Source organism: Carettochelys insculpta, chromosome 6 (genome assembly GCF_033958435.1).
Source record: "Carettochelys insculpta isolate YL-2023 chromosome 6, ASM3395843v1, whole genome shotgun sequence".
Classification (NCBI taxonomy): Eukaryota; Metazoa; Chordata; order Testudines; family Carettochelyidae; genus Carettochelys; species Carettochelys insculpta.
The window spans coordinates 76,984,530-76,998,249 of NC_134142.1; the positions used below are offsets into that span (position 1 = coordinate 76,984,530).

The 13,720-nt window shown below is 43.2% G+C and overlaps 1 protein-coding gene across 1 annotated transcript in view; it reads right to left on the bottom strand.

Annotated features, from left to right (window-relative positions):
- CTR9 (CTR9 component of Paf1/RNA polymerase II complex) overlaps window positions 1–12,270 on the bottom strand; it is a 39,305-nt gene extending 27,035 nt beyond the window's left edge. The window contains exons 1-6 of the mRNA XM_074997384.1: window positions 12,146–12,270; window positions 8,410–8,508; window positions 6,971–7,210; window positions 5,496–5,613; window positions 3,664–3,753; window positions 859–1,007 (exon numbers count right to left, since the gene is read on the bottom strand). Of these exons, the coding sequence (XP_074853485.1) occupies window positions 859–1,007; window positions 3,664–3,753; window positions 5,496–5,613; window positions 6,971–7,210; window positions 8,410–8,508; window positions 12,146–12,190 (741 nt within the window). The 5' untranslated portion in view covers window positions 12,191–12,270. The remainder of the gene's footprint in view (window positions 1–858; window positions 1,008–3,663; window positions 3,754–5,495; window positions 5,614–6,970; window positions 7,211–8,409; window positions 8,509–12,145) is intronic.
- Window positions 12,271–13,720: the final 1,450 nt, after the last annotated feature.

Here is a 13,720-nt window from a genome sequence, read left to right on the forward strand (position 1 = left end):
ATAAACTTGCCGCTCATGGCTGTGGCTATGTGGGAAGCCACGGCTGGGGAGCGGGAGTCGAGGCTGGGAGCCAACAGGCAGGGATCCTGAGTGTCAAGAGAGGATGTTAGAAAGCCGCAGGCAGGAAGCCTAGCAGCAGGGGCTGAGGCCAGAACAGGGGCAGAATTGACGTCCCCTGGTCCCAAGGGTGCCAGCCAAGGGAGGCTGAACCTGTACTACACTACAAAATATTAGATATGCATTTGCTTTTATAGTCTGCCCTTAAAAATTACGCCAGTCAGAACCCATGACAAGCGCAGTAACTTGAAAGCTGGAACATATGTGAAATTGTCACAGGCAAGGCACCTAAACTCTAATTTCTGCTCTGCCACTGATTCAATGTATAATTTCCGGCCACTTCTTTATCCTCTACATCTCCGTTTACCCATCATAAAAAGGGGTAAAATACCTATATGAAAAGATTAATATTCATGAAATGCTTTTAGGCAATCAGATCAAAGGTGCAAGAGTGTTTTATACTCCAAAAATACTTTTCAAAGCTATCACAGCAATATATCCTGGACTTAGTTTAATGAATTATTTATGAGCTCTGGTTTTAGAACATTACGGTTTGGATCTATAATTTTAATAACAAATTCTTACTGATGCTGTTTTTCAGGTAAAAGCCCTTGTGTAGATACACTGCTATCACTTTAGTTGGTTTTACTTCCCCAAAATAGAATAACAAATGCATCAACAGTGATGCTGACTGAAGCGATTATGTATTAAAATGAGAATGATCTTCAGCCTGTTTTGAGACTCTTTAACTATTAATGCAACACAGCACTTCACACTCTCCCCATCCCAGCTCACACCCACCTCTTTGTTATTGAGTTCTAGAACAGCCAATCCAACCAAAGCCCCTACACATTTCGAATTGAGCTCCAGAGCCCTGCTGAATGCCAGACGAGCTTTTTCCAGCTTGTTCAGTTTCACGAAGCAATGGCCCATGCCCAACCGAACCTCAGCTAGGAAACGAAAGCAAGTTATTCACAATGTCAAAAAATCAAAACTCTTTACATGTACGTTTTTTTACTCTGATACAGAATTGATAGTTTTATTACTTGATTGACACTGTATTTAGAAATGGCTATAAACAATGACCTTGTACTCAGCAGCAATGCTGACATTAACAGATAGTAAGGCTCCTAGTATCTACTGCAGGTTTATACTTCTGAAGTAGTTCCAGAATTTGTTTTCATTAAGTGAACTATGAAAGATGTGTCTGTCAGTGTTGTCTTGATGTTCATTTGATATAACTTTTTATCTACTTGTTAATAATCTTATTATCTGTGTGGTGCAGAAGGAAGAACAGTATTACACTATTGTGAAGCAAGACAACAGGAGGTTTGATCATCTAGAAAGTGGACAGTTCTGGAACCTCTGCAGGAGTAGGAGATGATATGGGATTGTGGGATAAGCAGTTATGCTAGGAGTTTCTTCTAAAACAATTAGCAGCAAAAGGGTTAACAAAAGGTTGCTAAAGTTATCAGTCATTGATGTTCTTACACAGTTCAATTTAAAGAGAGAAGTTCGTATTGTTTCGGGCTGCCAGCAGACTCAGGAATAAAGAGCCATGTTTGTTTATAGTCATTTTAAATTTACAGGTTTTCCTTGTAAGCATTGCTGAGCATGAGCACTACTACAATGTTGAATAACCCTAATTATACTACAGAGTTGAATGACCTTAATTATAACTCATATTTAGGACAAAAAATGGCCAAGTAGCTCAAGTAGATGTATTTTCATCTTTCAGTGTTTTATAAAACACTTGTTCCTCTATTAAAAAGGAATACCTGACACACTCTTCAAATACTATTTTAACTTCTGAATACTGCATATAAAAGTTCTGCTGCCTTTGGTAGTTTCTCCAGAATTTTAGTAACAAAAAAATCCCATACAATACAACAAACTATCAGCTCATCAGCTATTTTTGTATCATTTGACAGCATCTTAGATAAATTTAATACATACATCCTTTGTTTTATTCAAAACTCTAGTATTTCAATCATCCTCTCTTTCTAAATTCTTATTCACAAAGCTTAGAGCTAGTCTCTGTAATCCTTTCTAAACAACATTTTTGATTCATGTAGCATTCTGACATCCCCTTTGTACATTTGGCACTTTCTAATGGCTTTTTAAAAATCTTTTGGTCAGAAACGCATGGAATACTACTCTGAACTAGGTTTTCTTAAGGAATTTCTATTCTTTGAACTGAAAGTATAAATCCCAGCTCAAGGAAATATACCTCCATCAGCTCTTCTTGAGGTAACATACTAAAAATAGGGCATGGGTGCTGCAGCATGAGCCACTCACTCACTCAGAATACACAGATGCCTAAGATTTGAGGCATACTTGAGGTGGCCAGCTCCTCCCAATAGCATAGCTGTGCTCTTGTTGACATGCTAGTTCACATCAAAGTATGGCCAGCACTGAGATATGCACCCCACACATCACCAAACTTACTCATTTCTTTCTCACCAATATCAATTTTACATTCAATCCTCTAACACATAAACCAAACTTTGGGAACAGCCACTGGTAGAAGGATAGCTCCCCCATATACCATCCTCTACAGGGAACACCAAGCAGAAAAATTTCTGGACAAATGCACCACAAAACCAGTTATATGTCAGATACATCCACCATATTTTTGTCTTCAGGACAGAGAACCTAGACTTCTTCAGATTTCCATAGCAACTTCAGTCACTCCTGTTTAAAATTTTCTCTAGTACACTCCTGCACCAGCATCAACTTCCTGGACACCACAATGAGCTTCAACAGTGGAAGTCTACACAATGAACCCGCAGGTCACATTTATCTTCACAGATCCAGTAACCACACAAAAAGTACCAAATCAATTACCTACAGCCAGACACACAGTTTCTTCTCTGAGCATATTCTGCACTGAGTCTGGGATACATACTTTAACACTTTGAAAACTGCCTTCGCCAAACAGTGACACCCCACTAGAGAACTACATTGCATCATGGAATACACCATGCAAATACCCCGAGAGAACTGCTTCAGTACAGGGGGAAAAACCCTTCAACTGCACAGCCCTATTTTTCTACCTATTGCCCCATATTGGAAGCTCTATAGATACCATAAAACAATCACAACCCACACTCAATGGGGACACATCCTCAAAAAATCTTCCCCAAACCCCCTCTTTCAGCCTCCAAACTTCACTATGGCTGTGTCTACACTAGCCCCCTTCTTCAAAGGGGGCACAGTAATTAGTGTGAATGGGGAATAATAATGAAACACTGCAATGACTATGCAGAACCTCATTAGGCTAATTCTCAATGCGGCAACTTCAAAGTTGCAAACTTCGAAGCACCAGCATGCTGTGTAGCTGTGGGCACTTCAAAGTACCCGTGCAACTTCAAAGTGCACTTACTCCCAAAAAATGTACTTAATTAATAGCTATTACATAGCCAGCAGAAAGCAAATCTGTCCTAAAAGAATAAGGATTTCATTTGTGACACTGTGAATTGGGGAAAAAAAAAAAAAAGAATGATGATAAAGCCAACTTTCTAACTTCAGGAATTACACACACCAATTGTAGGTTTAAATAACTTGATAAACTCACTTCAGTATCAATTATCTTCTATGCCTTACCTGGACAACCTGGGTTGGTTCGCAGTGCTTTCTTATAGTAAGCAAGGGCTCCTCTATAGTCTTTCTTGTTGAATGAAATGCATGCTTTACCTGTTACAACAAGCAAGTTACAGAAGTTGCTATAGGTTTGCTATTCAGACTTTTTCAGTAGTTAGTACCAGAATTAATGGAATTAGTGAAGGACTGCATGTGGTCAAAAACATTAATTTAATTATAGCTGCTTTGTGCATCTTGATGCTGAACTTACAAGTGTCAAGTATCTTAGAAACTAAAATTAATGAAAGGCAACAAAGTAAGGTTTTAAAATAATATTAAGAGCCTTACTTTCATTTTCCTTTCCTGGTTAGGAAGTTTGCATGAAAATCGCCTTAAGCTTTATTCTAGAATACCAAACGAGTTTCTACTTGCTTACTCTTACCTACTGAAAATATTCTCACCCCAGGGAGAATATATAGTACCGTTAGTGTCAGCAGGAGAAAAGACTTATAAGTAAGATCAGCTGTCACAGGTGATTGGTTCCTTTTGGAGGTAAAGGGTCTGCCTCACTCAGCTCTCCTCTACAAATTTGCAAAATGATAACATAAAGGTGGTCCTGTGATTAAATCATCCCCAAACCCAGGAATAAAAGCAAAGCCTCCAGATGGGTAGAGAATGAGCAGTTAGCTTGAAGAAGGCCTACCTGCCTAGTGAAAGTACGACTGTGCACTTGCCTGTTGGCCCTTCAGCCTACTGACCTCTTGCAATCCTGGAGGGAAAGAACCAGGATTAAAAGAGGCCAGCTCAGAAGCTGAGTGAATGGTGCAGTCAGCCTGAGTTATCAGCAGATGCCAGGAGCTCTTGATTCTCGACTTACAGAAGGATAGTCTATGGCAGTGGTTTTCAACTGGTGTGCCATGACAATTCAGTGCGCCGTGGAAACTTCATCAATTTCCTCTCCCCCTAGTTGTCTGCAGAGCTGAGGTGGGAGGGGGAAATTGATGAAATTTCATGACACACTTAGATGATCCTGTGCCCTGCACCAGCTGGGGGCTCAAGCAGCAAGGCTGCCTGATTCCCAGCTGGCACGGAGTTGGTCAACTTCCCCTCACAGAGGCTTTGCAAACCAGCTGCGGGAGGGAAACTGATGACCCCACACCAGCAGGGACTCAGGAGCGCCCAGCTGATGCAGGGTCATCGATTCTCCCTCCCCACTGCTGTGGCTCCGCATTTATAAGCAATCAATTCATCTGTAAAAACTGGGCGTGCCGTGGAATTGCTTCTCCTCACTGAAGTGTGCCATGTTACTGAAAAGTTTGAGAACCACTGATCTATGGGAACATTCATACACAAGCCCACAAGGAGGGATGTGGGAATCCTGACTCCGAAGGAACAAGGACTTGACTTCAAGGGATAAAAACTAACTGACACACTGTAAAGGATCTATTAAAACATGACAAATCTCATTTTAAAACATTTTGGCCGGGGAGCGACTTCTTGCAAGAACTAGACAACGTGGGAAGAAAAGGCAGTAAACCTGAAGAATCAAGCCATGCTACAAGCGGGCATCCTGAGAGAAGGTTGCCTTCCACACAGACATAGCCATGCAAGCATTAGCATAAACCCGCTGCTAATGCTCATGCTTCCAAACACCACAGCTTTCCATTCTGCAAGCACTTCCTAAATTTATCTCAGAATCTTAAGGCATCATGCCCTAGACTGAGATTGCCCTTCTTTATTGCAAGGCCCACAAATGGCTCTGAGAATTGGAACAGAGCGTGAACATGCATTTTCTACCATTCCCACACTGCGCGGGAGAGATGGGTGTTTTGCAGAGATATTCACAAAATTCTTACCAAGAAGGGCTGGAATATTATTTGGAGACTGGTTGAGCACAAAATGAAACTGTGCGTCAGCCTGGTCCATTTTATCTCCCTCCAGCAGACAGAAGCAGGCTCTTCCCAACAAGTGATTCTAGATGAGAAACAGATTTCTAAGGTATTGCTTTGCATTTCAAAACCAATACTAGGATTTTATACTTGGGTGCTCCTTGAAGAAGCTGTATTAGCAAAGAAGTAAAATTAGACAAAACAGTGCTAATGTAACATGGACAAGAAGAATTGAACCTGGGACTTCTGGAGCACAGAACATAAGCTTCTACCATGTGACCTAAAAGCCAGCTCACTCTTAGCTAAGACTGTAGAACAGACTTCTTAGTCTGCCTGTAAGTAGTCTCAGTGCCTCTATGTAAGTGGTCTCTAGAGGAGACAGCACACCAGACCCGCAAGGGGCACCAGTTACACTAATATACTACCTTAAACCTTGTTTTGTTATGATTAACTTGATTCTCCTGCATCAAGGTTTGTGGCAATACCAATGTTGAGACTGTAGCTTCTCACTACTAATTTCTATAAATCTCATACCACCAATGTAGGAAGGTGTATCAAGCACAGTATTTCCTTCTGTTTTGTTAAGCAACAAAAAAGGAACACACAGGCATTTGTAAATCAAAAAGCTTGAGCTACGATCACTTACAGATAGTCCCTGAATACCTGGCCGTAACTCAGTTTGGTCATAAACTGGAAATACCCTTACACTGTAATCCCTCGAGGTATGTGAGGATTGTGTTCCATGCAACCCTGGCATACACTGAATTTCATGTAAGTCGGGGAGGGCTTGGGTTGGGGGCCTGGGAAGGGGCCAGCGGCTAAGCCTGAGGTGAGTTAGGGCAGCAGGGGTGGTGGGAGGGTGCAGTTGAACAGGGCTTGCAGGGGGTTGAGCTCAGCCAGGGGGGTTGGAGCCAGGGCTGCAAGGGTGATGGGTAGGGGGGTTGAAGCCGGAGCCCCGCATGCCAGAGAATGTGAGCTGGGGCTGTGGGGGATTGGGAGAGTTTGAACAGGATGAACCAGGGCAGGGTAGAGCCTCATGCACCTGCAGTGGATGACAGCTGGAGCCCTGCATGTGCTTGGGGTAGGGGTGAGCTGGAGGTTGGCCGTTAAGTATGAATGGTTGCAAGTTGATAGGTTCGTAAGTCTGGGACTACCTGTATTCTATGGCAGTGTTATGTATGTGCCAATTTAATCCAAATGTTTATGAAATCAGTGGTGTAATACACACGGATATTATACAGAATTCAGGATTATAAGCATATTATATCATCAGAGGCAACTTTTGCTTCAAAAGGTACAATAATTAGATATTTGGTTCCTTTCAAAAACATATACTTTGAATGCACAGTTCGAGTATGTAAACTATAGCAAAGCTGTAAAGTATGGTTAATGACAGTTTAGGGCTACGTTTCTTTGTATAAATGGATACAGTCTTTTTTTACCTGATCATACATGATAATTTTGTCAGCCATAGTGTACAGCAAGGTAGCTTGTGTAATGAGCTCCTTCTTGTTGTCTTTATTTTTTTCCTTCCGTGCCTGCTGTACATAGTATGCTGCCAGAGTATCCAAGCATGTCATCTGATCTTTTTCGTGGTCTCTATAATCCAAGTTACCATCTATTCGTGCAGCTTCCAACAGCTTCACAAAATCTTCTGTTTTTCCTTGTTTGTAATATTCCAACTATAAAAACAAACATTTTAAATACTTTCATACACTGTCCTCCATGATATTTTTTCCAGTTAAACTACAGATATTCACTTACATGATATTTGCAACATGTTTCAATATAGCTCCTTTTGTACTAAGAAGAAGTACTCCCTCTTTCCACTGACAAATTATGTATACAAGTACCGTGGTTATTAGAGCACATGCTCTGCTCTTAACAGTAATTCATTCACTCTCTCTCCTGCTCACCGTCTCACACAAAATTATTCAAAAATGAAAGTGTTGAACAGCACACAAGTTATCTGCTACTCCTGTCCAAAAGAGCTCTGGGAGCCTTAAGCGTCCAATTGGACTACCAGAGACTAAGCAAAACAAACAAAAATATCAGTTTGAAGCCTGCTTGCTTCCGAGATTGCAGAATCTAGTAATTTATATACAGTAGTCAGAAGTAAGTGAGCCTCTTCATGTAAGACTTCAACCCTACAATTTTCTGGTACAGAAGAAAGCACCTACCAATATAATTCAATACTCCATCTAATGGACACAGGCTATATATACACATTAGGAAGATGGCAGTAACAAAACATGCACATCAGATTTAGCAAGTGAGGCCTTTTAATCAAAATGAAATGTTACTTTACACGGAAAATGTCCAGGACACCAAATTTCAACTTCACTTACATTGCTAACTATCAATACAACAAGACAGTATAAACATCAGACAAGAGTTTTACACATTCAAAATTGAAAACACCGCATTAAGGACTGGATAAATTAACTTTGTTTAGGACAAGGAAGTGAAAAAATTGAGAAGTAATGAGGTTTCTTCTATTGAAGTGGAACAGACATATTTGGTTATGCAGCCATGGAAAAAGCTGTATCTAAACTGGCTCTCAAAATGTGACATATAATCTTACATTTATAGTGTTCCAAAAGTACATAGTGTGGTTTAAAACATATTTGGAAATTCAGCCAAAGCATACAGAAGTTGAACTTTACAAGCAAACTGTTTGTACCATTTAATCCTAAAAGTCCATGTTGTTGAGTCTTTTATGTATTCAGAGTCTTTTATGGCAATTGTCCTTCCATTCACTCTCTTCTTATTTATCAAAGCACTCCCCTGGGAACTGTTCAGACCTCCCTTACAGGCAGCATGAACTGGATAGCGTAGCTATGTGACTATTGCTAGCGTAAATATTTGTGTAAATACTGACCGCTAAGGCAATCCATATGTGCAGTTGAGTATGTTCCTGTTTCAGGATACTTATAACTTCATCCCCCTCCGGTAACTGATCGAAGTCAAGCTCAATGACCTAAAAACAGCAATATAATATAATATTAAAGTGTTAACTCATCTTATTTACTTTTTCAAAATTTCATTTGAAGTCTGTAATTGCAATATTTATAATAGAAACTCAACAGAACATCTAATACTTACTTTCTCCAGTATGCAAGAAATTAAATACTCTAAAGGGTGTGGATTTTCCAACTGAAGAGTTTTTCTCCACTACCACTACCCTGTAAGTACATAGCGGGTAAATATCTATAGGATTGGGAGCAAATACTGCTCTCAGAGCACAAGTGACCACTGAGATCAGTAGGAATGGGACATATTTCACAGCACAGAAAATAATCCCTGTTTTTGCAGTCTGTGGACAAAGGAAGAAAGAAATCTGTCTCTATCATTTACATGCAATGAATGTGCTCAGCAACGTAAGACATAAAATGAGTCTCTTTCAAAAAGGTTATGATCCAGAGGACAGACAGATGGTGGGGAAGATTGTCAAATGGATAAAGTGTTAGCCTGAGAATCACGGAAACCCAGACTAACACCTTAGCCAGTACTATAAGGCTACAGTTACACTACAGTGATCTGTCTACAGAAGTTACTGTCGGAAGAGATGTTCCAACAAAACTTCTATCAGCAGATTGCATCTACACATACAAGCGGATGCATCAACCTTTTGATCTGCTCTGGAGCCTCTACACAGCTTTTCTGTTGACAATTTCTGTTGACAATTCTCCACCTCATTAAGTTGCAGAAACTGGATTTTGATTTGAATATTGAGTACTGCAGTATCATTAAGCAAGAAAATGGTACCATAAAAGAAGAATAATATTTTGCAATTAAATATCATTTTTCACTGACTAACAGGTCTCCACTTTACAGCCAGAGACACAAAGACTGATGATTTGCCCAGTCACAATGAAAGTCAGCTGAAGAGATGGACTCCAAGTCCTGGCACTATACCATGAATCATGCTGTCCCCAGCACTATTTAGCAATCTTATTAACAGAGATAATGCTTTGTAACAATAAATACATACATTAAAATACATTACCTAGTCCTAACTACCTATTTAAACCATCACAACTCTTTTGGAATGAGAATAAAGTTTGATTTTGAAGACAAGTCATGAAAAATTCACCACACCCTAAGGTGAACTTTTCCAGTGATCACTCTTGCTGGCAGAATAAAAACAAAAAAGCAGTCAAGTAGTACTTTAAAGACTAACAAATAATTTATTAGGTGAGCTTTCGTGGGACAGACTCACTTCTTCAGACCACAGCCATACCAGAACAGACTCAATATTTAAGGCACAGAGAACCAAAAATAGTAATCAAGGTTGAAAATCAGAAAAAAAAATTATCAAGATGAGCAAATCAGAGAGTAGAAGGGTTGGGGGGGGTGAGAAGTCAAGAATTAGATTAAGCCAAGTTTGCAAGAGAGCCCCTATGATGACCCAGAAAATTCGCATCCTGGTTCAAACCATGTGTTAATGTGTTGAATTTGAATATGAAAGAGAGTTCAGCAGCCTCTCTTTCAAGACTGTCGTGAAAATTCCTCTTCAGTAAGATGCAAACTTTTAAGTCATTAACAGAATGGCCCACTCCATTAAAATGCTGGCTGACAGGTTGGTGGATCAGGAGTGTTTTGTGCCCATTAACTCTTTGTCTGAGAGAGTTTGAAGTCTGTCCAATATACAAAGCATCTGAGCATTGTTGGCACATGATGGCATATACGATGTTAGCTGAGGAACATGAGAATGTGCCCGTGATTCTGCGAATAACCTGGCTAGGTCCAGTGATGGTATGTCCAGAATAGATAAGTGGACAAAGTTGGCAACAGGCTTTGTTGCAAGGAAAAGTTCCAGGACTGGTGTTCCTGAGATACAGACTGTGGTTGTGGGTGAGAATCCTCATAAGGTTTGGAGTTGTCTGCAGGAAACAACAGGCCTGTCACCTAGGGCCTTCTGGAGTGCAGCATCCTGATTAAGGATAGGTTGTAGGTCTTTAATAATGCATTGCAGTGGTTTGAATTGGGGGCTGTAGGTAATGACCAGAGGTGTTCTGTTCTTAGCTTTTTTGGACCTATCTTGGAGCAGCTGGTCTGGGTGTATGTCTGGCCCTGTCGATTCGTTGCTATCAGAATGTGTGTCTTCCTTCAGCTTCCAACTATTTGAACTTGTTAAGCCTATTTTTTTTTTTTTGCAGGGCTGGGGGGAGGGCTAGATTAAGGCACTTTATTGCAACCGGTGAACTAAAGGGGGGGCAGGAAAAAAAACCCCTCATCTTCCTTATAATCCTTCATTGCATATAGGTGGGCTTAGGTGGTGACCAAATGAAGCTATAGAAGAAAAACTGTAAATTGTACTCTTAATGCAGTCTGTGGAGATTAATGCACAGAACAGCATTCCAGGTGGGAAGAAAAGTAATTTTGTCTCACATCAGAAGCACAGATGGACATTATTTCAATGACCAATACTAAGATTACAGTAGCCTCTCGAGTTATGCGAACATCCGTGGGAATGCAACACTTGGATAACTCACATTTCATATAAGTCAGAGGGGAAGCTTTTTCTACCCCAGCAGAACATGCGCTCTGCAGCCAGGGAAGCAATAAGAGCACCGAGAGCTCCTTTGGAAAGGTAAATCCTAGGACTGAGGGAGGCAACTGGGGAGGGTTAAGCCCAGCAATTGGTTAGGGCTGCAGGTGGGTGAAGGTGAGCCAGAACCATGCGCAGGGGGTTTCAGCCAGAGCCACGCAGGATGAATGAGCTGGAGCTTAACCGCTCTGCAAGGGGAAGTGATTGCGCAGGCTGAAGATGAGGGGTTTGAACTGGGACTGTGCAGGCTGGGGGGTTGAACTGGGACCACGTGGGCTGGGGTGCAGAACCAGGACCACACGGGCTGGGGGTGCTAAACCAGGACCACGTGGGCCATGGCCATTGAGCCAGAGATTGGGGTGCGGGAACTGGATTTTGAGTGGCACTGAATTCGTATTAATGAGAGTTAACCAACTCAAAAGTGCATTTTGAGGGTTTACCGTTCTTATCTTTGTGGGCAACCCTGGTGAAAGTAGTTTCGGAGGAAAGAGTAATACTTATACACATACAACACCTACTGAAAGAAAAACATCCTTTAGTTAATCCAATGTGATTTTGTGTGTACACAACACAAAGTTTAATCGCTCCATGCTACAGCAGAATAACACATGATCAAATGAAAGACACTAGTCCTCAAAGGAGTTCAGACTAAGCACTGTCACTGTAAGCTTCTTACATTTTTATTAATGAAGCTTATACTGGGGAACGAGGCCATCACTCGCTCCTTTATGGGGCATATGTGAAAACACCAACCGTGGGAGCTGCAGCCCGGAGCCCCATTAGCAGCAGCTTTGCCTCCCCATGATAACCCGAAATACACAATCCCGCAGACCCCAAGGGGCGAGCCACAGGCCGGTGGGTGGGTCGGTGGATGGGTGTCGGGGGCGGGGGAGAGGGAACCGTTCAGAATGATGGGGCCAGATGACACTTCACACACTGTCCTGGGCAGCTTATGGCTGCGCCGCAGGGGACCAGCGGAGCGCACGGCGGGACCGGGGGTAACCCCAGATTACACCCCCCGGAGCGACTGGCTGTCCCCGCCCCACGTACAAATCCCCCTCACCTCGTCAGTGTCCCGGAGGGGGATCTCGATGGAGCCGCGTGACATGGTGGCGGTGCCGCCTGGAGCGCGTCGCTCCCCCGCTCTGCCGCTGCGAGCCCCCGGACAGCCAACACCCTCCCCTCTACTCCGCGCTCCCAGCCCCCCTCACCAACGGGCCCCTAACCCCGGAAGAGGTCGGGCGGAAGCGATCCAACCAGCCAATCAACGGCAGCCTCCTCTAAGTTTCTCCCCTTCCGGCCCCGCCCCTAGTCCAGGACGGGGCGGTGAGCATAGCCCGGCCGCCCTAGAATACTCTCCCCCGCCCCCCCTTGGTGCGTTCTCGCCTCGGTTCCAGGCGAGGCCGCGCCGTGGGGTGTCGCTCCTGCACGCCCAATGGGCGTGTTCGCGCAGGGAGCCGTCTTCGGGGTCCTCAGCTTGGCTGGGGCCGGGCCGCGGGCGTCCGCCGGAAACCGCTGCGCGGGCGCTCACGTGCGTGCGGTTGGGGTCGTGTGTGTTATGCCGGCTGTCGCTGCCAGTAAGAGCCCTGGCGACTAGGCCGTGTCTAGGCTGCAGGCTTCTGCCAGAGCCCTGAGCTCTGCTGACGAGCTCGGCGGCTCCCGGAGCCGCCTGTGGCTTCCCGCTCAGCCTGGTCCCACGGGGCTACGGCTCCACTAGCAGCTCCTGTCTGCAGACCGTACTGTCAGAAGAGATGGTCCAATAAAAGGACTGGTGACCGACCGCGTCCACGCATAACAGCAGCTCCATCTTTTGACCTCCTCTGTCATCAGAACCTGATGCAACACTGTGGCATCCCATCCAAAATTATTAACCTGGTCAATTCAATGTACAATCACTCAACGTGCAAAGTTGTTCACAATAGGACGGAATCCTTCAGCATCCTCTCAGGAGTGTGACAAGGGTGTCTAGGTTCACCTTTCCTGTTCTTGATCACAATGGACTGGATTATGAACAGGATAACAGATAGCCATCAATGAGGCGTTTGGTGGACACTTTTCAAACACCTAGAGGACTTTGACTCTGCTGATGGTGTCGTCCTCCTTTCACAGCAACATGAAAGCATGGAAGAAAGGGTCACAACATTAGACAAAACTGCCTCACTGACTGGACTGAGCATTCACAAGGGAAAGACCAAGACAATAAAAATCAACTTATCCAACACCACCACCATCACACTGGGAATGGATGTCTTGGAAAATGTGAAGCAGTTCACCTAGTTGGGGAGTATTATGGGCAGAGATGGAGGAACAGATGAGGATATCAGTGCCAAGATAGGGAAAGCAACAGCTGCATTCAAGACTCTCCATCCCATATGGAGTTCACAAATAATATCTGCGAAGACAAAACTGCTGATCTTCAATATAGATGTGAAGAGTGTGCTCTTGTATGGATGTGAGACCTGGCATACGAAAAAGTCTTCAAATCACAAGCTACAGACATGCGTAAATGGATGCCTGAGGTACATCCTTCATATCAAATGGCAAGACTTTGTCACAGTGAGGAGCTTTGGAACAGAGCAGGACAAGAACCACTTGACATTCAAATCAAGAGGTCTATGTCTGCATGGAGCTCTGCCCA